Source organism: Callithrix jacchus, chromosome 4 (genome assembly GCF_049354715.1).
Source record: "Callithrix jacchus isolate 240 chromosome 4, calJac240_pri, whole genome shotgun sequence".
In the NCBI taxonomy this organism is placed as follows: Eukaryota; Metazoa; Chordata; class Mammalia; order Primates; family Cebidae; genus Callithrix; species Callithrix jacchus.
The window spans coordinates 139,426,764-139,449,689 of record NC_133505.1 but is presented as its reverse complement, the minus strand read 5'-3'; the positions used below and the strand labels follow the sequence as shown (position 1 = coordinate 139,449,689).

The 22,926-nt window shown below is 40.0% G+C and overlaps 2 protein-coding genes across 10 annotated transcripts in view; both read left to right on the top strand.

Moving 5' to 3' along the window:
* SLC18B1 (solute carrier family 18 member B1) overlaps nucleotides 1-14,058 on the top strand; it is a 33,509-nt gene extending 19,451 nt beyond the window's left edge. For 3 of the 9 annotated variants that reach the window (XM_035296737.3, XM_002746973.7, XM_008995085.5), the window contains 8 exons: nucleotides 1,761-1,897; nucleotides 4,564-4,665; nucleotides 6,756-6,847; nucleotides 7,969-8,064; nucleotides 9,161-9,235; nucleotides 10,235-10,328; nucleotides 10,425-10,474; nucleotides 11,034-14,058. In XM_035296737.3, coding sequence (XP_035152628.3) covers nucleotides 1,761-1,897; nucleotides 4,564-4,665; nucleotides 6,756-6,847; nucleotides 7,969-8,064; nucleotides 9,161-9,235; nucleotides 10,235-10,328; nucleotides 10,425-10,474; nucleotides 11,034-11,100 — 713 coding nt within the window. In that variant the 3' untranslated portion in view covers nucleotides 11,101-14,058. Of the gene's footprint in view, nucleotides 1-1,760; nucleotides 1,898-4,563; nucleotides 4,666-6,755; nucleotides 6,848-7,968; nucleotides 8,109-9,117; nucleotides 9,236-10,234; nucleotides 10,329-10,424; nucleotides 10,475-11,033 lie in introns of those variants that run through there. The other 6 variants (XM_035296738.3, XM_078370799.1, XR_013534922.1 and 3 more) reach the window with 5 other exon arrangements.
* Nucleotides 14,059-14,353: 295 nt separating this feature from the next.
* Nucleotides 14,354-22,348, top strand: LOC100895783 (pantetheine hydrolase VNN2). Its single transcript, XM_078370901.1, is given in 6 exon segments — nucleotides 14,354-14,363; nucleotides 14,737-14,811; nucleotides 14,814-14,858; nucleotides 14,861-15,018; nucleotides 15,865-16,033; nucleotides 22,044-22,348. Coding segments are annotated over 6 exon segments (651 nt in total). The 3' UTR covers nucleotides 22,238-22,348.
* Nucleotides 22,349-22,926: the final 578 nt, after the last annotated feature.

Here is a 22,926-nt window from a genome sequence, read left to right as displayed (position 1 = left end):
TCCTACAATGCTGTGAGCTAGAAGAACAATGCCCATCCATCTTTCCCAGTGGTCCTTGCAGCTGTCCTCACAATGTAGCTCAGATGCAAGAATGTAGATTCAGGTGTTTTCATTTAGCAGTGCTTTTAAAAATTATAAACTAGGCCAGGCACGGCGGCTCATACCTGTAATCACAGCACTTTGGGATGCCAAGGCTGACAGATCACTTGAAGCCAGGAGCTCGAGACCAGCCTGGCCAACATGGTGAAACCCTGTGGTCTACTCAAAATACAAAATTAGCTAGATGTGGTGGTGCACACCTGTAGTCCAAGCTACTCAGGAGACTGAGGCACGAGAATCACTTGAACCCAGGAGGCAGAGGTTGCAGTGAGCCAAGATCATACCACTGCACTCCAGCCTGGGTGAGAGAGGGAGACTCTGTCTTTAAAGAAAGAAAGAGAGAGAGCGAGAGAGAGAGAGAGAGAGAGAGAGAGAGAGAGAGAGAGAGAGAGAGAGAGAGAGAGAAAGGGAGAGAGAAAGAAGGAAAGAAAGAGAAAGAAAGAAAGAAAGAAAGAAAGAAAGAAAGAAAGAAAGAAAGAAAGAAAGAAAGAAAGAAAAGAAAGACCTAGGTTTAACTTTATCTCTTTCTTACATCCTGAAATAATCTAAGTATAACACTTAAAATAGTTGAACCACACTTCATGATGTTTTTCCGCTTGGCCCCATATTTGATCATGATTCAACAAGTATTGATAGAATATTGAACTGTGCAGGATGTTGTGGGAGAAATGGGGATAAATGAAGGCTTTTCATAGCCATCAAAGAGCTTCCACATCCATAATTGGGAGGCTGAGATGGGAGGATCACTTGAAGTCAAACATTTGAGACTAGCCTGGGGAACATAGGGAGACCCCATCTCTAAAAATGTTTTAAATGAGCTGGGTGAGGTGGTGCACACCTGCACTCCCAGCTACTTTGGAAACTGAGGCAGGAGGATCACTTGAGCCCAGGATTTGGAGGCTGCAGTGAACTATAATAACACCACTGCACTCCAGCCTGGGTAACAGAGCAAGACACTCCATCTCTTAAAAAAAAAAAAGGCTTTCATGTCTGATATGATTTGGCTATATCCCCACCCAAATCTCACCTTGTATTATAATAATCCCTACATTTTGAGGGTGGGGCCAGGTGAAGGTAATTGAATCGTGGGGGTGGTTCCCCCATACTGTTTTCATGGTATTAAATAAGTCTCACAAGAGCTGATGTTTTTCATAAATCGGAGTCCTCCTTGCACAAGCTCTCTTGCCTATTCCCGTGTAAGATGTCCCTTTACTCTTCTTTCATCTTCCACCATGATTGTGAGGCTTCCCCAGCCATGTAGAAATTTGAGTTTATTAAACTTCTCTTCTTTATAAATTACCCAGTCTTAGGTATGTCTTTATTAGCTGTGTAAGAACAGATTAATACAAGGTCCAAACCTGATATTATCTCTGGCTAGGATAAGTATAATAGTTACAACCTGTAACCTAAGACCCTTCTTCCCCTGACACTCTGATTCTTTTTAAATGTGGGAAATTATTTTTGATAAATTGAATGTGGCCTCTAGATTTGAATAATTTATATTCAAGTGTAGACAATATACAATTTTAGGCAAAATCAGAGGTTGAGTTATTTTGATTACCAGATAAAGATGGCCTTACCAGTTTTCAAAATAAGTTAAAATTAAGAGTTTTTAATTCCTTTGATTTTCTTTTTTTTTTTTTTTTTCATTTTCCCCAAAGAGTCTCATCCAGGTGAACACTCATTCTGGAAACTGATTGCCTTACCCAAAACTGGCCTTATATCCTTCGTCATCAACTCACTCAGCTCGTGTATTGGCTTCCTTGATCCTACTCTGTCTCTCTTTGTTTTGGAGAAGGTAGGTTGCCTGCTTGCTGAAGAGTGCTGCATGGTAGCAGGTGGATGTAGCTGCTTGTTCTTGGGCCCTTGTGGAAAGACCCTTGCATGGCTGTGAGAAGGAGGCAGAATGGGTACTACACACCACGTAGCCCATCCCTCTCTGCCGAACCGGTGAATGGGGACCCGATTTAGTAGAAATGAAAGAAGTCTTTCACTGAGTGGCCAAAACATTGGTTTCCTTCTTTCCAAGACCTTGCTTATGCCATTGTAGGTCTAGCTTGGGCATCATCCATGCTGCTTAACAAGGACACATTTCCTCTATTTGTTTCAATTGCAGTAAGACATTAGGGGTGCACAGTAGTAGTTCATTTGATGTGAGATATGCTTCTTCTGTAATAGATCTTCCCTAGGTCCACTTACTTTTTAGGCTACTTCATATAATCAAATGCCTATGAACTACATTATTCTCGAGATGGAGAAAGGAACCAAGAATCTCTAGCATTAAAAAATAATATGTTGAGGCCGGGCACAGTGGCTGATATCTGTAGTCCCAGCACTTTGGGAGGCCGAGGCAGGTGGATCACCTGAGATCGGGAGTTGGAGACCAGCCTGACCAACATGGAGAAACCCTGCCTCTACTAAAAATAGCCATGTGTGGTGGCACATGCCTGTAGCCCCAGCTACTCGGGAGGCTGAGGCAGGAGAATCACTTGAACCCGGGAGGCAGAGGTAACAGTGACCTGAGATCGCACCACTGCACTCCAGCCTGGGCAACAAGAGTGAAACTCCGTCTCCAAAAAAAAAAAATTGTTGAATTCTAAAAGTTTGATGTCATCGAAATTTGTTCTTAGATATTTTTGGAAAAATATTTTTTATGATACAGTAAAGTCCATTACCAGGCATAGTAGTTAATTACACTGGAGAATTAATGTTTTGGTAAAGGGCAAAAATAACTAACTTTAGCCAATAATGACTTTATTGGAGGCACTAGATTTAAAATAGCACAAAAACTTAAGTTTCAATATAGTTTCTAATATGATCAATAAAGTTTCTAATATGATCACTTCAAATACTTTCTGAACATTTACCTATCATAGAATGTAAAGATTAAATTTATTTTTTGTTATAATTTTATACTACCCCCTGAAATCACTAAAGACAGTTTGGGGTACTTTACAGGTAAACTTGGGGACTGTTATTTTAGTGCCTGGTCCAAGATTTAGAGAGTAATGTAATATTGCCTTTAGCCAGTGAGTATCCATAAGGTACCCATAAGAAAAATGTGTTGTGATTATGGTGACACGGTCCATTTAGATCATCAACAACCTGTGTTTTTTAGCCATTTTTCTGTGTTTCTAGGAAGCTGTGTCTAAACAATGAAAATCTATAATCTCTGGGAAATCCAAGTTGTTCGTGTATATCTTATAAGGAATCTTTTGTCGTTGTTGTTTCTCAAGTAAATGTGATTTATTTTAAAAAGATGAGGAAGACAGGAGGTTTCTTCAAAGATAACTATAGTCGACCCATCTGTGACATGGGAGGTAGTATAGGCCCTGCTTGCTTCTGGCTGATGATGGACTGTACCAGACCTTTTTTTTCTTTTGATACAGTCTCACTGTGTCACCCAGGCTGGAGTACAGTGGCAAAATCTCGGCTCACCACAGCCTCTGCCTCCCAGGTTCAAGCTATTGTCCTGCCTCAGCCTCCTGAATAGCTGGGATTATACACATGCGCCACCATACCAGGCTAATTTCTGTATTGTTTAGTAAAGACGGGGTTTCATCATGTTGGCCAGGCTTGTCTCAGACTCCTGACCTGAAGTGATCTACCTGCCTCGGCCTCCGGAAGTGCTGGGATTATAGGCGTGAGCCACCCCACCAGGCCTTACATCAGACTTTGCTAGCTGTGGTGGAGCCTTACCACTGCCACTCGCTTTTTAGGTTGAAGTGCTGCGGGGCATGCCATTAGCCAACTCCACCCTAAGAAATTTTTTTTTTTTCTGAGATCAAATCTTGCTCTGTTGCCGGGGCTGGAGTGTAGTGGTAAAATCTCAGCTCACTGGAACCTCGGCCTCCTGGGTTCAAGCAATTCTCCTGCCTCAGCCTCCTGAGTAGCTTAGGTGTGTGCCACCACACCAGGCTAAATTTTGTATTTTTAGTAGAGATGGGTGTTTCGCCATGTTGTTCAGGCTGGTCTTGAATGCCTGACCTCATGATCCTCCTGCCTTGGTCTCTCAAAGTGCTGGGATTACAGGTGTGAGCCACTGCGCCTGGTCCAACCTAAGAAATATTTAGAAATTTATTTTCCTCTTTTTTCTGAATCCGAAATCCTATGGTTGGAATCCAAGAACCTCTCTTAGCAAGTTCTCCAGGTAATTTTTATGCACATTAAAGTCTGCAAAACATTAATTTACATATCAAAAAGCTCTGAGTTATGGAAGCAAAATATGTCTAATGCCAAAGGCTACAAAGCAAAAAATCTACTCTTCTGACATCTGCTCAGGTTATTCCCCCATAGAGAAAAAGTTATGCATTTTCAAAGGTAAGACAAAAATTAGGAAAATGCAGAATATTATCAATAGACTCATGGTAATAACAAGAGCTAAAGAAATGGTAGAAGGAAAACAGGGATGTTAATTTAAAAATGACTTAATTATGTAACTTTAATGCAGGATTTCTTTTACAGTTTAATTTACCAGCTGGATATGTGGGACTAGTATTCCTGGGTCTGGCATTGTCCTATGCCATCGCTTCACCACTGTTTGGTCTCCTCAGTGATAAAATGCCAGTACGTACACTTAATTTATATTGGAGTCACCTTTGTATGTTTAGAGTAGTGGTTTTCCAACTCTGGGGGTCCACTGGTTAGAACTGATATATTCAATTGGACTGATGGAGAGGTTTCAGTGTCTTCTATCACCTGAAGGGTCAGCTATCACTCTAAGCCAATTCACTTTAAATTGCTTCACCTGTGAAAAGAGGAAGAGTCTTATGCTTAGAAAGAACGAACGGAAGAAAGAAAAGAAAAGAAAGAAAGAAAGAGAAAGAAGAAAGAAAGAAAGAAAGAAAGAAAGAAAGAAAGAAAGAAAGAAAGAAAGAAAGAGAAAGAAAGAAAGAAAGAAAGAAAGAAAGCTATTGGATTACACTTTCTTTTTCTAATTTCTTACCTCCATTTTGTCATCCAGGCTGGAGTATAGTGGTGTGATCATGGCTCACTGAAGCCTTGAACTCTTGGGCTCAAGTGATACCTCTAGCATCAGCCTCCTAAGTAGCTGGGACTATAGACATGTGCCACCACATCCAGCTCCTGGATTAGACTCTCTAAAGGAAAAAACTCTCTTAATGCAAAAACATGGATTGATCTTAATTAAAAAGGGCAGAGTCCTAGAGGCAATTATGGACTCGATCAAATTCAGAGATTCTTCTTTAGGAGGAGATAATTTAGATTTTCTGAGTGAAAGAACTGACCACATAAATACACTGGTTATTCCATAGCCTTTCTGATGAAAAACTTATTCTGTTTTCTTTCAACTAGGTTTAAACCATTCAGTCCAGATAACGAAAGTATAGAATTAGTACTGTTAGTCAAATCTTAAACTTCTGTGACTTTAGGGCTTATATTTTGCATTTCCCCTCTTTGTTTGATTTGCTTATATATTTATCAAGAACAAAATTACTTGCGGATTACTTTGTAACCCAGATGACAAAAAACAGGTATCTTAAACAGTGTTTGGAGCTTGGTTTTCAGACATAATCTCACATAACTGAGCAGATATGGTAGCCCTGTAATTTTTGTCCTGATTCAAGTAGTTTATAAGGGATAAATTTATTGGGTACAATCCTGGTGCATTCAGGATACTACAGCAAAATACCATAAACTGAGAGGCTTTATAAACAATGGAAATGTATTTCTCATAGTTGTGGAGACCAAGTTGTCCAGGATTAAGGCACAGGCAGATTTGGTGTCTGATGAGGGCCTGTTGCCTGGCGCACAGATTGTCGTCTTTCACTGTACCCTCATCATGATGGAACGGGCACAGGAACTCTCTGGGGCCTCTTGTATACTGGTGCTAATCCTATTCATGAAGGCTGCACCAGGATACCGTCACATTGGGTGTTAAGATTGAACATATAAATTTTGGGGGGACATAAGCATTCGGTCTGTACCAGGTAATTTTTTAATAATGTGATTTTTTTTTTTTTTTTAGGTATTGTAACTATTAATACTTGGTGGGGATTTTTTGGTGGTCACTGCTGTTTTCTTTCCTTTTTTTTTTTTTTTTTTTTGAGACAGAGTCTTACTCTGTCACAAGGATGGAATGCAGTGGTGTCATCTCGGCTCACTGCAACCTCTGCTTTCAGGTTCAAGCAATTTTCCTGCCTCAGCCTCCCAAGTAGCTGGGATTACAGATGTGTACCACCATGTCCAGCTAATTTTTGTATTTTTTTTAGTAGAGACAGGGTTTCACCATGTTGGCCAGGCTGGTCTCAAACTTGTGAGCTCAAGCGATCTTCCCGCCTCGACCTCCCAAAGTATTGGGATTACAGGTGTGAGCCACCGTGCCTGGCCCATCACTGCTTTTTATAGTTAGTTTTTTCATTGTTATATTTGGAATAGTTCTTCATGTGCAAAATCTGATCTGCGATACACTCCCCTGCTCAGAAATCTTTGTCCTTTGTTCACTTTCTGTCTTGTTATATATTGCCCTTGCTTTCGAGTTTATGGTCTACTTATTTTCTCTTAAATGTAGTTTCATTTTCTTCATTATATTTGGGTTTTTTAATATTATGACTTGTATTCTTTACTAACGTTTTACATTGTTCGATTACCGAGGGTCCTCGCCTCTTTGAATCACTTTGACTCTCTCTCCTTACCAGCATCTAAGGAAGTGGCTTCTAGTGTTTGGAAACTTAATCACCGCCGGGTGCTACATGCTCTTAGGGCCTGTCCCGATCTTGCATATTAAAAGGTAATGTTTTTCTTCTTCTGTATGTTTGGCCAAGTAACATTAGGAATTATTTACAAAACTTTTGTTGTAACACTGGTGTAGTTTAGTATTTTGAGCCTTAATATTTCAATAATTAACTTTAGGACTCTACTGAGTTGTTAGGCTGACAATATGTTACCCTACTAGAAGCTAGCAGTGGGACAAGAAGAAAAAAATGCATAAAATCGGTCTCAGATGACAAAAATGCGTATTCTCCTTCTGTGTTTCAATTGTACATATTTGTTTATATTTTATTTTTAAAATAGCATTTGTTGCTTCCTACCTTTTAGTTGATAGTTCTTGGAATATATTTTTGTTTTTTTCTGTTCATCTTCCTTATTCCTTGAGGCAGGGACCAAATCTGTTTTTGTTTCTGTATCAGCCTTACCATGTATTAGCTGCTTATTAAAGCTTGCTTAACATAATTTAGTTGCTAAAATAAACTGAATTTCTTAGACCTTCTGAGGTACTTCTGGGATGAAACATGGTAACATGGAGAGAAAGAGATTTCAGAGTCCTTCAGACTTGAGTTTATATTTTGGCTTTGCCATGTACCAGTAGTGTGAACTTGGGCAAATCACTTAACTTCTAAGAGCCTCGGTTTTCTCATCTACCAACAGGAGCTGATAATAGTACTTACACCACAAGGATTAAATCTGATAACATATATTAAGTAACTGGCATAGTCTCCTCACATGGAACAAGGGTGTCTCCTGACTCTTTTACTTCTTTCCTTCTATGCCATTTTTAAATTAATTGAAGTTCAAAGCCAGGTGATTGAAAGAACCGTGTTAGTATTGACATTTTTACCAATTTTGAAGGGATTTTGTCTGGTGAGAAGCCAGGTTGGTTCCAGACATGATACATGTGACCAAAGGACCAAAGAGATGGAGATCATCAGGATGAATTCCCACCCCCAAACTGTAAGGAGCCAAAGGACACTCTCACTGAAGGAAATGAGTTAGATGGGAAGAGAATGAGGCTAGGCACATAATCAGTGAAATTAACTTCTCTGGGATCCTAACTTAGCATTTAAGCTTTGTGTTTTCTAAAATGCTAATATTTTTCTTTTTGTTTTTGTTTTCTTCAAAACCCTCTCACAGTCAGCTCTGGCTGCTGGTGCTGATATTAGTTATAAATGGCATCTCTGCTGGAATGAGTATAATTCCAACTTTCCCGGAAATTCTCAGCTGTGCATAGTAAGTTACTTCCAATGCTTGAAGAGCTGTATTGTGAGTCAGTAGTAAGTATCACAGGCTTTCCTCAATTTCTCAAGTTTGCAGCATGTTGGATATTTTTGCCCCAATGTTAAATCTTCCTGATTTTGTAGCCTATGATATTGTGATGTACATAGTAATAATACACTAATAGAAATGATAATAGTACTCCTAATACAGTAATAGCTAAAATGGGTTGAGGACAGATGTCTGGCTTGGTTTATGCCTTAGTATGTATGTAATTTTGAAAAGCTAAAGCAAAATGAACAGATCTCAGCATTGTTCCTCGTTCAGGGAGGAGGTCCATGCCAGAGCCTAGGTGACCAGGCATCTGTCACCTGGTCATTATTCTTTTGTTTAATAGGTGTGATGATGAAGGACACTAGGTATTGTGGCTGTGCTGGGTCAATTCAACAATTCTCATAGGAATAAGGAGCTATCTCTGTTTTTTAAAAGTTGCCTTCATTCTCTTTCCATCTTCTTCTCATTTTAAGAATGTTTTAGTTATATATTTTTATAAGCATTTAATGCAAATAAGCAATGCTTCTTTTTTTTTTTTTTTTTTTTTTTGAGACAGAGTCTCGCTCTGTCACCTAGGCTGGGGTGCAGTGGTGTGATCTAGGCTCACTGCAACCTCTGCCTCCTGGGTTCAAGCAATTCTCCTGACTCAGCCTCCCGAGTAGCTGGGATTATAGGCACATGCCACCACGCCCAGCTAATTTTTTAAATTTGTATTTTGGTAGAGATGAGGTTTCACCGTGTTGCTCAGGCTAGTCTTGAACTCCTGAGCTCAGGCAATCTGCCCGTCTCAGCCTCCCAAAGTGCTAGGATTACAGGTGTGAGCCACTGTGCCCAGCCTCTTCTTAATATCAATATATGTAGAAAAATTATTTCTAGAAAACCATGGAGTGAATGTAACTATGAAAATTTTTTTAAATTAGATTTGCTTTTATGTTAGGAGTGTTCTTGCTGTTGGTCCAGATTATCCCTGGTTTATCTTAATTGGTCTATCATACAATTTTTTCTTTCACACAGGTTTTCCTTTTAGTAATGGACACACTCATGTCTCTTTTTGCAGTGAAAATGGGTTTGAAGAGGGATTAAGTACATTGGGACTCGTATCAGGTCTTTTTAGTGCAATGTGGTCAATTGGGTGAGTAGTCATTTAATTTCTTTCTTTCTTTCTTTGTTTCTTTTTTGAGACAGAGTTTCACTCTCATCACCCAGACTGTAGTGCAAGGGTGCAGTCGTGGCTCCCTGCAATCTCCACCTCCAGATTCAAGAGATTCTTCTGTCTCAGCCAGCTGGGTGGCTGAGATTACAGACACTCGCCACCACGCCTGGCGAATTTTTGTGTTTTTAGTAGAGACGGGTTTTCACCATGTTGGCCAGGCTGGTCCTGAATTCCTGACCTCAGGTGATCTGCCCTCTTTGGCCTCCCAAATGCTGGGATTACAAGCGTGAGCCACTGTGCCCGGCCTCATTTAGTTTCATTCACACCTGCAAGATGGAAGATATTAATACTATCCCCTCTTTAGTTGATAAAGAAATTGAAACACTGAGCGGTCAGATGGGTTTCTCAAAGACAGTTCATCTAGGGCAGAGCCAGAATTCTAATCCATACCCTCTCACTCCACAATCAGTGCTTATACCAGCAGTTTTAATACTTAGTCAAAATGGTTTCATGTACTTTATCTTATTTAAGTGATATTTATAAGTTCCTTTAATAGAAACATGTCTCCAATTATTACAACGTTTTTCATTTATTAATTGATTTATTTGTTTACCTTCTACCAGAAGGGTAACTATGCTAACAATGTAATATATTATTTTGAACTGAGTTATTTTGGTTGCAAATACTGAGAATAGAATAATATAAAGAATTTTTTAAACTTGTTACATCTTTTTTATTTTTATATAAGCCATTGACTTTTCAGAAGCACTAATAATTCCACAACTGTTTATAAATGTTGAATATCATCATCAGGTAGACTAATTTTCTTTTACTCAATGCTGTGCCCCGGAATTAACTTTTTCTTTAGTACTTATATTCCAGTTTAAGGAAGACTTACAATTGAAGGATCATGTAGCTTTTCTGAAGTAATTATTATTTTTTGCTCTGTTGAATACTTTTTCTTCTTTCTATTGTTAGTGGTTTTATAGGATCGACGCTGGGTGGATTTCTGTATGAGAAAATTGGTTTCGAATGGGCGGCAGCTATACAAGGTCTATGGGCTCTGATAAGTGTGAGTAACCAGTCTTTTATTTTCATTTTCCTTATATTTGTAGAAAAACTTGACTTGGAAAATTTACATTAATCAGTACCTTTGATTATGTTTAAGGGATTAGCCATGGGCTTGTTTTATCTACTGGAGTATTCAAGGAAAAGAAGGTATTGTCAATTTTGGGGCTTTTAACTTCTTTAAAAGTTAGCCAGTGCAAGTGGAAAATAAATAACATTTTACAGTCGTAGCAAATCCAGTCAGTGGATTTCTAGGCACTCTTAGACTTATCAGTTGGTAGATGCTTTTTTAAATTTTTATTTGTTGAGATAGTGTCTTGCTCTGTCACCAGACTGGCATGCGGTGGCATGATCTCAGCTCACTGCAACCTCTGCCTCCCAGTTTCAAGCAATTCTCCTGCCTCAGCCTCCCATGTAGCTGGGACTACAGGCATGAGGCACCGTGCCCTGCTAATTTTTATATTTTTGGTAGAGACAGGGTTTCACCATGTTGGCCAGGCTGGTTTTGAATTCCTGACCCCAAGTGATCCGCCTACCTCGGCCTCCCAAAATGCTGAGATTACAAGCCTGAGCCACTGCACCTGGCCAGTAGATGCTTTTTAAAAAAGATAGTTGAATGAGGATACAGGTACTGGGTTTTTTATTTTGTTTTGCTTTTGTTTTTAAGATGAGAAATACTGAGATTCATCTCTTCTTTCCCTCAATGTAGGACTAAATCTCAAAATATCCTCAGCACAGAGGAGGAACAAACTGTTCTCTTGCCTAATGACACCTAGCCCAACAGATCCTGGATTGATACAAGGCTGAGAGATGAATGCGCCTGGCCTTAAACGTCACTGTAGGAAGGGTTTTTAAAATTTTACGCACAAAACTCCATAGACCCCGTGCCAGTATCTTGGAAGTGTCAATGTGTTTTTGGATGATCTTGTATTGTACTGTACTTACTGTGATACTGACAAGCAGTCCTGATGAACCGGCTATACTTGAAATATTAATTATGAAAGAGGTAGTTGAAAACAAGCAAAAAAAAACACTTGTCCTTGAAGATGTTGTTACTGAGTTACTTCTCTTGTTTCCTCTGTTTATTTTTTATTCTAAGTACTGCTGATTCTGTGAATGTATCTTTTTTATTAACAGGGAAAAAAATTAATTAATTTTATATGCTCTAAATACATAAAGATGCTTCAAAATATATAGATACATTACTATGAAATCAGTTTTTAAAAGATATACTTTCTCATTGTCCTGAGGTTTTTGGTCTTGTTCGAAAGGAAGAATTCTTGCCTTTCATACAGAAACTCTCTAGCACCCCCTGGCCTCAAGCTTTTCTAAAAATTCTGCTTGTGTGAAAAGTACAAGAATAACAATACTTACAACTTCCATTTGTGTAACCTACTTTCAATTATGATCTGGATTTATAAACATTACTTGGTATAATGTTTATTTCCTTTAATGTCTCTGTTTTTTGGTTCTACCATCTGTTTTGTTTTTGTTTTTATCCATATTCTTGGTGAATGTATTTCATCCTTAGAGCAGGTCAGCCTTTTTCCCCTAATGCAAATGCTTGTTCTGTTAGGGAAGGGCTTCCGCCAAATTCGTGTGAAATCCATGCTGTTGCTTGAAGTAAATAGACATCTATTGTGTAACTCTCATACTTCTTGATCTATTTGCATGGTATAGTAGCCACATGTATAGTAATATTTTTAAAGAAGAAATGGTTTTATCTCTTCATTCAAAAATATCTTTTGAATGCCTTCTCTGGGCTGACACTGTGCTTTTTTTTTTTTTTTTTTTTTGAGTTGGAGTCTCCCTCTATCACCCCGCTGGAGTGCAGTGGCACAATCTTGGCACACTGCAACCTCTGCCTCCCAGGTTCAAGCGATTCTCCTGCCTCAGCCTCCTGAGTAGCTGGGACTATAGGTACCCACCGCCACACCCAGCTAGTTTTTGTATTTTTAGTAGAGATGGGGTTTTACCATGTTGCCCAGGATAGTCTTGATCTCCTAACCTCATAATCTGCCCTCATCGGGCTCCCAAAGTGCTGGGATTACAGGTGTGAGCCACCTCGCCTGGTATAATCTCTGCTTTTATGTAACTTATGCTAGTGGAAGAGACAAACAACAAGTAAATATCAGACTTTCCAATTATCTTACAGAAATGCTAAGAAGGAAAAAAAAAAACATGGTGATGTGATAGAGTAGTTGGCTAGGGTAGTTTAGATGTGAGTGCCTCATTTGAAAAAGTCCATGGCAGTGGGACCTTTGAGTTAAGATCTGAAGGAGAAGAATGTAACCACCATTCATTCTGACAGAGGACAGTTTGTAGTATGTGCACACTGGCTTGGCATGGTCAAAGGAGGTTCTATGATCTTGTCCTGCCTCCCTGCCTGGCTGCTACCCCAATAGGAAAAGGAGTGGGGCCATGATTCACTTTTCAGGGAAATGCCAAGCTGTTTTCTAGAGTGGCTGTACCATCTTACATTCCCAGCAGCAATGTGTGCGTAATACAGTTACACAGCAGGTTGTTTAGCTTTAAAAAAAAAAAAAAAGAATGGTGCATGAAATAAGTGGAATGAAAGCTTTTGATCAGAAAGAGAATCTATGGTACAATTGGAGGGAATGCCATCAAGATTAGCAAGTAGAAATAGAATTTAAGTTCATATTTTAGGAGAAACCATTCAGATCAGGTTGACCTGGAAGAGAAGAAATTTGAAAGACTTCATGGAGACAAAACAGTGCAAAACTGAAGTAGACACATTGACATTCTTTTAACAAGACAGTAATCAAGGACAGGTGGGTATCTGCCAGGGAGAGTTAAAGACCCGGGTCAAGCTGTCTCGGGCATGGCCCTTGTAATAGGGCCACCGTCTTGTAGGAATGAAGCAATAGTAGTAACAGCAAAAATTATTCAGCATATATCACCATTTTGCAGATAAGGAAAACTGAGGCACAGAGAGGGCACATAACTTGCTCACAGTCGCATAGCTAGGAAGTGGTTCAGTCCCAGGCATTCTGGCCTCAGAGTCCATGTCCGTGTTAATTATTACCAGATACCACCATGACTCGTATAACTTACAGTGAGAAAAAAAGCTCACCATAACTAGAAATAGGACCATACACAATTTAGTTCTAATTTGAAGGACAGTCTAGAGTGGGATCTGTGTTACAATAAAAGAATAATTTGCTAAAGAGAAAAAATTTGACATGAATATGAGAGTCAACTTCAGCTTTATAGGCTAGAGAATCTCCAGCTTCTATTGCTGTGGTTTTTCTGCTGAACTTCATTCAGTAGAAATCGTGTCAATGCACCTGGCCTGTGTCATCTGGCCCATACAGCTTCTTGAAAGAAAAGCTCAGGAATCAGAATTGCCAGGCTAGCATAAAATAGACACTCCTTCTGGTGTCTGACTGAAGATGCAGCATCCTTGAACCAGCTGCTGCTGCTGCTGGGACGCCTCTCTGTCATCCCAGAGGGTATGGCCTGCCCGGAAAGTGAAACCAAAACAGGAAGTCACCAGGGGTAACTGGAGGAGCAGGGGCCTTGGAAAGGAAAGCAGTGGAGATCCAGAGGGGTGGAAGGCTCCCCCTTGACAGAAGCTGTAAGTAGTTATCTTTGGCTGCAAACGTACTTTTTCTTTGCTTCCTTGCTCACTGAAAATGAACAAGTGGCATTACTGATGAATTACTGTGACATTCTCACATTGCTCAATAAAACATAAACTTTTCTATTTTTAATTTGTCTTTTTTTTCACATCTGAGAATTCCCTTTTGTTTTTGTACCATACGCTTTCAAATGCACGTCTCTCCAACTGCCTACATAAATCAACGAGTGACTTGGCTCCAGTTCCTGTGGGTTTATTTCTGTGGTGGCAGTCATCCTGACTTTACCAAAAGCTTTTAATGCAATCAAGAGAACTTCCTAAAAGGACCTGCTGGTGGATGCAAGAAACTTTTGGCAGTAAATAGATTGGCATAGCAGGTGGAACTATGAGATTAATATTGTTAAGATTTTCTTTTAAGGAAGTAGGAGATGTCGGAAAGTAGGGGACATGCTACCAACTCAAAGAGACTTCTACAACTTCAGTCCTAAGCTTCTGAGACAGGAAAGCAGATGTGTTGGTTGAACCATGTGAAATTACTTTTGCTAGGTCAAAAGCAGTGATTATTGGCAATTTCATGTGGCACAAGCATTTTCCATCCAGTAGCGCTTTCAGAGAATCCAAGGCTGTGATATATCATTGTCTTCTCAGATTTTCTCTTGATTTCAGCTGTGTTTGTTAGCTATCTGAAGAGTTGAACGCCCATCCAAGTCAAGTCTAAGGCTGGAGGATTACTTCACCTGAATGAGACCTGGCTCCAAAAGATGATTAAAGTTTAAGTTGGTTTTCTTCAAGCAGACCTTTCCTTTTACAGGGGCTGACTCAGTCTCGCTAAAGCCATATGCAATACTCCAATGGTGGAGAGACAGACTTTTTGTCAAACCATTTCCATACAGAAAAACACTTTCAGGGGATTTATTTCCTGGGATGGGTTCAACTTACAGAACTTTTTGAAAATGAAGGAAATCTTACAGTCTGTCAAAAGGAGCTTTGCTGTCATTTAAGCTACAAAACATTACAAAAAGAAGAGAATGAAGTGTACGTTCTAGGAGCTTTTACAGGATTACATGGCCGAAGGAGAAGAGAATACTGGCAGGTAATCTCAGCTCAAATGAAAGGGAGCTCAAGTGAAAGGTAAATTTCAGGTTAACTTTTCATATTTGTACCAGAAAACCAGGTGCCGTTCCTTGGCTCTGTCGCCCAGGTTGGAGTGCAGTAGTGCGATCTCAGCTCACTGCAATTTCTGCCTCTCAGATTTAAACGATTCTCGTGTCTCAGCCTCCTGAGTAGCTGGGACTACAGGCACAAGCCACCACATCTGGCCTTTTTTTTTTTTTTTTTTGCATTTTTAGTAAAAATGGAATTTCACTATACTGGCCAGGCTGGTCTCTAACTCCTGACTTCTAGTGATCCACCCACCTCGGCCTCCCAAAGTGCTGGGATTAAATGTGTGAGCCTGGCCTTGTATAGCTTTCAAATGACAGATTTTAAAGATGAAAACTTTTTATAGAATGTCGGCTCTGATTTTATCTTTTTTTTAAATTATACTCTATGTCCCACTGTCTTCTTCTAAAGGAAAGGATTGGAAAGAGAGGCGAGGTTCAAGGGTGGTAAAAATTTCAATATCCTTTCAGCTTCAGTGCTATTGTTGCCCAAAGATCTCTACTTCTTTGAGCTCAATGTCATCATCTACCAAACTAATCATTTAACTCTAATTCTAAACTGACTTCTTTCTCTTAATCTACTTGTTATCTCGAAAGTGGGTTGATTCTCCAATCACTTGCCATTTTTAATAAAGCAGGTAATTATAACAAACATGATCCAAATCCCATTTCAGAGGAAGAAAATTTTTTCTTCACTGTGGTTCGAAGCAAAGCAACATTTCTGGTACAAGTAACTCAGATGTAAGGCACTGTATTTTATCTGTGTTTGTGCCACATAGGTCTGCATAATGCTGAAGTGCAAAACTACTAATTTGGCTACTTGTGGATGGCCAGTAGAAACGGCTTCTAGAAGATTTGAAATGTTCTCCCTCAGTGGCACATTTGGAACAGAGTATGTTTTTCCTGAAGTGCTACTTATCGAAATTCATTTATCATCTATAAAATTTGAGATAAGAGGACTTTTATAAGAGTATTTTCATTTTATATGTTCTCCAAAGCCAAGTAAATCAAGCTATAGTCACTCTGCCGGTTAACTTTAGCTGTGTAACAAATTTCCTCAAAACCATTTCTTTGGCTCTGATTCTGTGGGTTGGCAATTTGAACTTGGTGCAGCTAGGCTGTTTTTCTGCTCTGAGATAGGCTCGGTTGATATTGGCTGTGCTCATTATGTCTGCCCTTAGCTAGTGGGTTGACTAGGACTGACCAGTTTGTGGTTGCCTTGTCCTAGACGGCTGGGATTATTAAGGCCATCTCTCCCTGTGGGCTCTCATCTTTCAGCAAACCTGAACTTGTTCACATGTTAGCTGAATGAGTCCAGAAGCATCAAGAGAAAAAATATCACAACGGGCAAGTTCTTTGCAAGTCTCTGCTTGCACTGTGTTTGCAAATGTTTCTTTGACACAGGAAGTTACATGAGCAATGTTGATTCAAGCAGTAGAGAAATAAAGAACTCAGACCTCTCAAGGGGAAGAGCCATAAAATTACATGGCCAAAGGACATGCATCAAGGAGGGAAAAATTTTGTGATCATGTTTTCAATTTATAACAACTAATTCTAAAATGATACTTCATTGAATGAACATAACAATGAACACGCCTAGAACTATGAGTTTCAGATACCACCATTCATTGAAGAATGTTTGTCAATAGATTTTTAATTTACTTTTGTCATATGTGAAGACAAACAGAAAATCAGATATTTATTTTACATTTTTTTGAAACAGGGTCTTGCTTTGTCACCCAGGTTGGGGTGCAGTGGCATGGTCATAGCTCACTGAAGACTCAAACTCCTGGGCTCAAGCAGTCCTCCTGCCTCGGCCTCCTGTGTAGCTGAGGCTTACTGCTCAGGAGGCTTTATGGCATGTACCACTGCACCCAGCCTCTGTTCACAAATGATAGTGGCTGTAACTAATTAATTCACAAATTAAGCTGTCTTCAAATTAGAATTATGACTCTGCAGGCTTATATCTGCTAATATACAACACTTGCACACATGCATGTACACGCATACATACACATATTCCAGTGGTTTGGATAATAATGTCTTCTCTGAATTTTGGCAAACAGTGGCAGGGTTTCAGTAACTAGGGTGAAATTGCATGTCCTATAAAATGAAGTCCAAGTTTATTCAATCAGGGCATCAAGTAAGGAAGTCTTTAAAATTGCAGATTGCTGATGGTCATGTATCTATATCTGCTGTGTTATCAGAGTGGAATATATCATACTTATAAAAAAACCGAATTTTGTGAAGCCAACAATTTAATATACAGTGTAGCCTTAAAGCTATAAAATCCAAAGATCAGGAATCCTTGACCGCCATAGAACCTGGTTAGGTAGAATCTCATGGGCAAATTGAGGCTGTAATAAAGGCTGAAGTGTCAGCTACGGAAAATCATGATTAGATCTACAGTGAGGAGCCTGGGACTAAAATCCAGTAGCTAGAAGATGGCTGAACTGACATAAATATCTGAGGTCACTTCAAGGAAGTGAGAGAGGAGAAATCAGTCACCGAGGTAAACTCAGGAGGGCATAGGGTCTCACCATATTGATGCATTATCAATAACGTAAGCCCAGACATTTAAACTGAGCATGTAATCTAATTTTCTGTAATCTCATTTCCGACTTTTTCCATGTCTTGGACTCATAGAAATCTATCTCTTTGAGGAATTATCCCAAAGCAGGACTGAGCATTTACCTGATGAAACGACTTCATCCATGGGAGAAGGACAAAAACGCTAGGGTTTTCCTGACCAGGTTAAAGATCCAAAGCCAGAAATACCATTTCACTCTTACTCTGAACTACATAAGTGTTTGAAGGTGGATGGTGATAATGCGTGAGGAGTTGGAGAACATAAATAAATTATTCCATAGCTACTTCCTTTCTTTGTTTTAGAAATTTCATCCCAAACGGCTTCAGGCAGTTAAGAGTTAGAGAATACAAGAGAATGCTCGTTTAAGTGCTTAACTCCATAGTATTTGTACATCTCAACTCCTACAAAATGTTTTTTATTTTTAATTATATTATTATTATTATTTGAGATGGAGTCTTGCTGCGTCGCCCAGGCTGGAGTGCAGTGGCGTGGTCTCGGCTCACTGCAACCTCCGCCTCCTGGATTCAAGTGATTCTCCTGCCTCAGTCTCCTGAGTATCTGGGACTATAGGGGTGTGCCACCATGCCCAGCTTATTTTTCTATTTTTAGTAGAGATAGGGTTTCACCACATTGGCCAGGTTGGTTTCGAACTCCTGACCTCTAGTGACCTGCTGCCTCGGCCTCTGAAAATTCTGGGATTACAGGCATGAGCCACCATGCTCGGCCTTGTTTTTAATTTTTGTGGATACATAGTAGGTATATATATTTATCAGTTACAGTAGATATTTTGATACAGACATGCAATGTGTAATAATTACATCAGTGTAAATGGGGTATCAGTAGGTCTCAACTTTTAATAATTCTGTGAACTTGTCATGCTCTCTCCCATCTCTGGCTCCTTCTTCTTGGATGGAAGGAAGGAGTGAAGGGAGGCATAGCACCTATTCTTTAAGTTAGGCACCTATAATCATCATTTTGATCCTGTCTCCCTTGCTGCAGTTCATTTGCAGAAGGAAATGAGATATAGATTGTATTACACCAAAAAAAAAAAAAAGAATGAAAGAAAGAAAGAGGCATGTGACAGCTGGCAGGGAGGATCTTTGGAATTGCAGTCCCTTGGAGGAAGCATCATGGTGAGGGCGCTGCAGGTCTTTATTGTACAAGTGTAGATTCTCTGTGGCATGACTTTCACTGAAGTTCATCAGGTTCTAAGGAACAGATCAAACTTGTAAGATAATCAAACTTGTAAGACAGATAATCAAACTAATCAAACTCATAAGATAGAGAAGGCCCACGCCTGTAATCCCAGCACTTTGGGAGGCCAAGGAGGGTGGATCACGAGGTCAAGAGATCGAGACCATCCTGGTCAACATGGTGAAACCCCGTCTCTACTAAAAATACAAAAAATTAGCTGGGCACGGTGGTGCGTGCCTGTAATCCCAGCTACTCAGGAGGCTGAGGCAGGAGAATTGCCTGAACCCAGGAGGCGGAGGTTGCGGTGAGCCGAGATCGCGCCATTGCACTCCAGCCTGGGCAACAAGAGGGAAACCCCGTCTCAAAAAAAAAAAAGATAGAGAATGCCAACTTGTTATTTTAAAAAATAGGTTCCCGGCCAGGCATGGTGGCTCATGCCTGTAATCCTTGCACTTTGGGAGGCCAAGGCAGGCAGATCATGAGGTCAAGAGATCGAGACCAGCCTGACCAACATGGTGAAATGCTGTCTCTACTAAAAATACAAAAATTAGCTGGGCGTGGTGGCACACGCCTGTAGTCCCAGCTACTCAGGAGGCTGAGGAAGGAGAATCACTTGAACCTGGAGGTGGAGGTTGCAGTGAGCTGAGATTGCACTATTGCACTCCACCCTGGGCAACAGGGCAAGAGCCCATCTCAAAAAAAAAAAATTATCTTAGCTGGGAACAATGAATTTTATGTCAAGGAGACTCTTTATTGGCAAATCCTCTCACAAGTGCAAATGATAGGTCAGTTTGTTCTGTGAGCACAGAATTCAAACAAAAGGAGTTGGGCATTCTTGGAAAAGATTTCTAAGAAGCGATGGAAGCGTGAGGCAGTGTATCTCTCCTCTTTAGGACTGGGATCTAAAGGCCATGTAGGATCTAGGTGCCTACTTTCTTCAAAAAGAGCCAAAAAAGCCCCATAACCCGTTCCTGGTTTTTTTAGGGCTTCTTTTCTCTAGAGACCTTGCTGGCAGGACCCTTCTGTTAAGATGTTATTTCTAGAGAGAGCAGCCGTCATATTGAAGATGACAAGCGTTTCACATCAGTCATACTCACTATGCCTTCTTAAGTCGCTTTTCAGTTCTGTGGAGGGATGCACACTCTTCCTGTAAACATTTACCAGTTATCTTAGAGGATCACTATTGCAGAGATTTTAACACACTTATTGTGCATCCTCAACCCCCACCCCCCCCTTTAGTTTTATGCTAAAAGGGTGGTGTTATTGACCATTCCCACAAATGTGGTAACATCCTACTTTAGCACCTTAGGCAACTCTGGTGTATTGTCAGAAGCACTGACAGAGTCTATTTTCAGTAACTAATTAGACAACCTTGGGAAAGTCACTTAACCTCTGAACTTCCTACTCATAGAAGATAATATCTTCCTCACTGATTTGGTGAGGATCAAATATGATAATGCATATGAAGGCCCTTTGTGAACAGTGAAGCACAATCAGTATCTTCTAGGATATTTAGCCATTTTCTTCTTTCAGTTATAAAGCATCTATTTTCGCAATTTTCAATTTCTTCTCCATTCCAACTATACTTTCCACAACTAATGGGTTCATTTTCTTTTATTCTTGTTCTATTTATTGACTGTCTATTCATGTTTCCTTCTATTCTTGTTCAATTACTTTGTACACATTCCTCTTTTTTGAAGACTCCACTGTGGCTTCAGGATAGATCTAGTCATTCATGCCTTTCACAATCTGATCTCCACCTTCCTCTGACCATATTCATTCTTCTCTTCTTTGCTAATCTTCAGCTTTAGCCAGGGTGTGATGTAACTTTTAACAATTCCTTCTCTGAGCCCTGATTTCTAGCATTTGCCAATTTTCTTGGTGTCAATAGTCCCACCATGATCAGCTTCAAGACTAGATCTGTTGGCAGAGCTTGATAGCTCATGCCTGTAATCCCAACACTTTGGGAGGCTGAGGTGGGCAGACCACTTGAGGCCAGGAGTTTGAGACCAGCCTGCACAATGTGGTGAAGCTCTATTTCCACTAAAAATACAAAAATTAGCTAGATGTGGTGGTATGTCCCTGTAATCCCAGCTACCAGGGATGTTGAGGCAGGAGAATCACTTGAACCTGGCAAGTTGAGGTTATAGTGAGCTGAGATAGTGGCACTGCACTCCAGCCTGGGTGACAGACTGAGACTCTGTCTCAATAAAGGCAAAGAAAGAAGGAAAGAAGAAAGAAAGAAAGAAAGAAAGAAAGAAAGAAAGAAAGAAAGAAAGAAAGAAAGAAAGAAAGAGAGAGAGAGAGAGAGAGAGAGAGAAAGAAAGAAAGAAAGAAAGAAAGAAAGAAAGAGAGAGAAAGAAAGAAGGAAGGAAGAAAGAAGAAGGAGGGAGGAAGGGAAGGAAGAAAGGAAGGAAGGAAAAAAGAGGAGGGAGGAAGGGAAGGAAGGAAGGAAGGAAGGAAGGAAGGAAGGAAGGAAGGAAGGAAGGAAGGAAGGAAGGAAGGAAAGAATGGCTGTGTTTAATAGCCAGCTGTCAAAGTTCATGGAAATTTAACAATCTGTTCTCACTAGATTGTTCTAACCAATCTAGAAGAAGAACGCACATTGCCTTCACCTGTCACACACACTGTGTCTCAGAATGATTCTTTGCTGATTCAGTTTCCACTTCCCACAATGTCTTCTGCCATATAGCCCTTGGGAGAAATTCCTAACAGCTCATTTTTTTCTGGCAGCTTGTGTCCCCCTCCAGGAAACAGACCAGTTCAGTTTTTTCTTCTCAGACCTCCTGAGCACTTACCTGTTTTCTCTCTTTATGCTTAGAATCCGCTCCGTTTCACCATTAGCTCTTAAGTTTCTTGAGGGAAGGTGTGATGTAAACCTCTCTGGTTCCTGATTGTCTTGCACATAATCGAACTCAGTGAATCACTGCTGCTGATTTTGACTTTCCATTAACGGTTACATTCGATTGTTGAAACTAAAATCTTGGGCCCTCTTGAATTGCTCTAGTCTTCATTACATAGTAAATAGCTGCCCCCTGGCTGGCCTACTTGCTGCTTCCTCCTCAATCAGGAATGATTTGACTAGGCACTATATCTAGGAGGGTTTCAAAATCATTAATTTGCTTTAAATGCATATGTTAAGAAAGCTGACTGTACTTTCCCTACTTTTTCTTTAGGTGCTGAAAGACAGGCGTTTGGTAAATAAGAATGGATCATCTGAGCCTATACTAACAGTGTCTCTCCTTGGGAGGTGGTACACAAAGGACTCACTTTATAGGTCGTGTGGGACCAGCAATTCAGCAATAACTTACCTGCTAATATTCATATTGTTAATGATCACAGCTTTGCAAAATATTGTAATGGTATAGGGTGTCTCTTTATCACTCTGTTTCTGCTTCATATACCTGGCTAAAGGTGTTTATCAGCTTCCCAAGTTTACTAAGAAACTTTGAAGGGCTATTTTGGTAGAATAGATCAGTGAGTCCTAAATATTCTTTCTCATCAAGAATTATTTTATAAGTATTATATAATGTTCCTTTTTTGGGCTACTCTGAAATGTTGCAGTGTGGAACAATGGAAAGAGTCCGCCGTTTGGGTCAGATAAATGAAGATCAAACCCCAGCTCCAGGCTCATTTGCTCATTTGTGTGGGTTTGTATGTGTGTGAGGGTGCAGAGTGAGGAGTTTCAGGGCCATTGCAAGCACAGCTGTGCCCTTGAAGAGAGTAATAGTGATGGGAATTTAGAGGTTTATAACTGAGTTCTCTTTGACATTAAAGACAATTTGAAGTCACCTAGTTTTCTGTGCTGATGATTATCAGGAGATTTACTTTCCAATCAAAAGGTAATGTTGTTATTTATTTCTACAGTGAATGTAGTTTGAGTGCTAGAAGAATTGACTTCTATGCCAAGTTCACATCAAAGGAGAGCTGATCCAGGGCACTCAGCCCCAATTGTCCCACCTCAAGGCTATGGTATAATTTAATAGGTAGAAATCATATAACACAAAGTCCATGACAGTTAAAAGGAACATGATTTTCAGCATTTGGTTGACTTTTT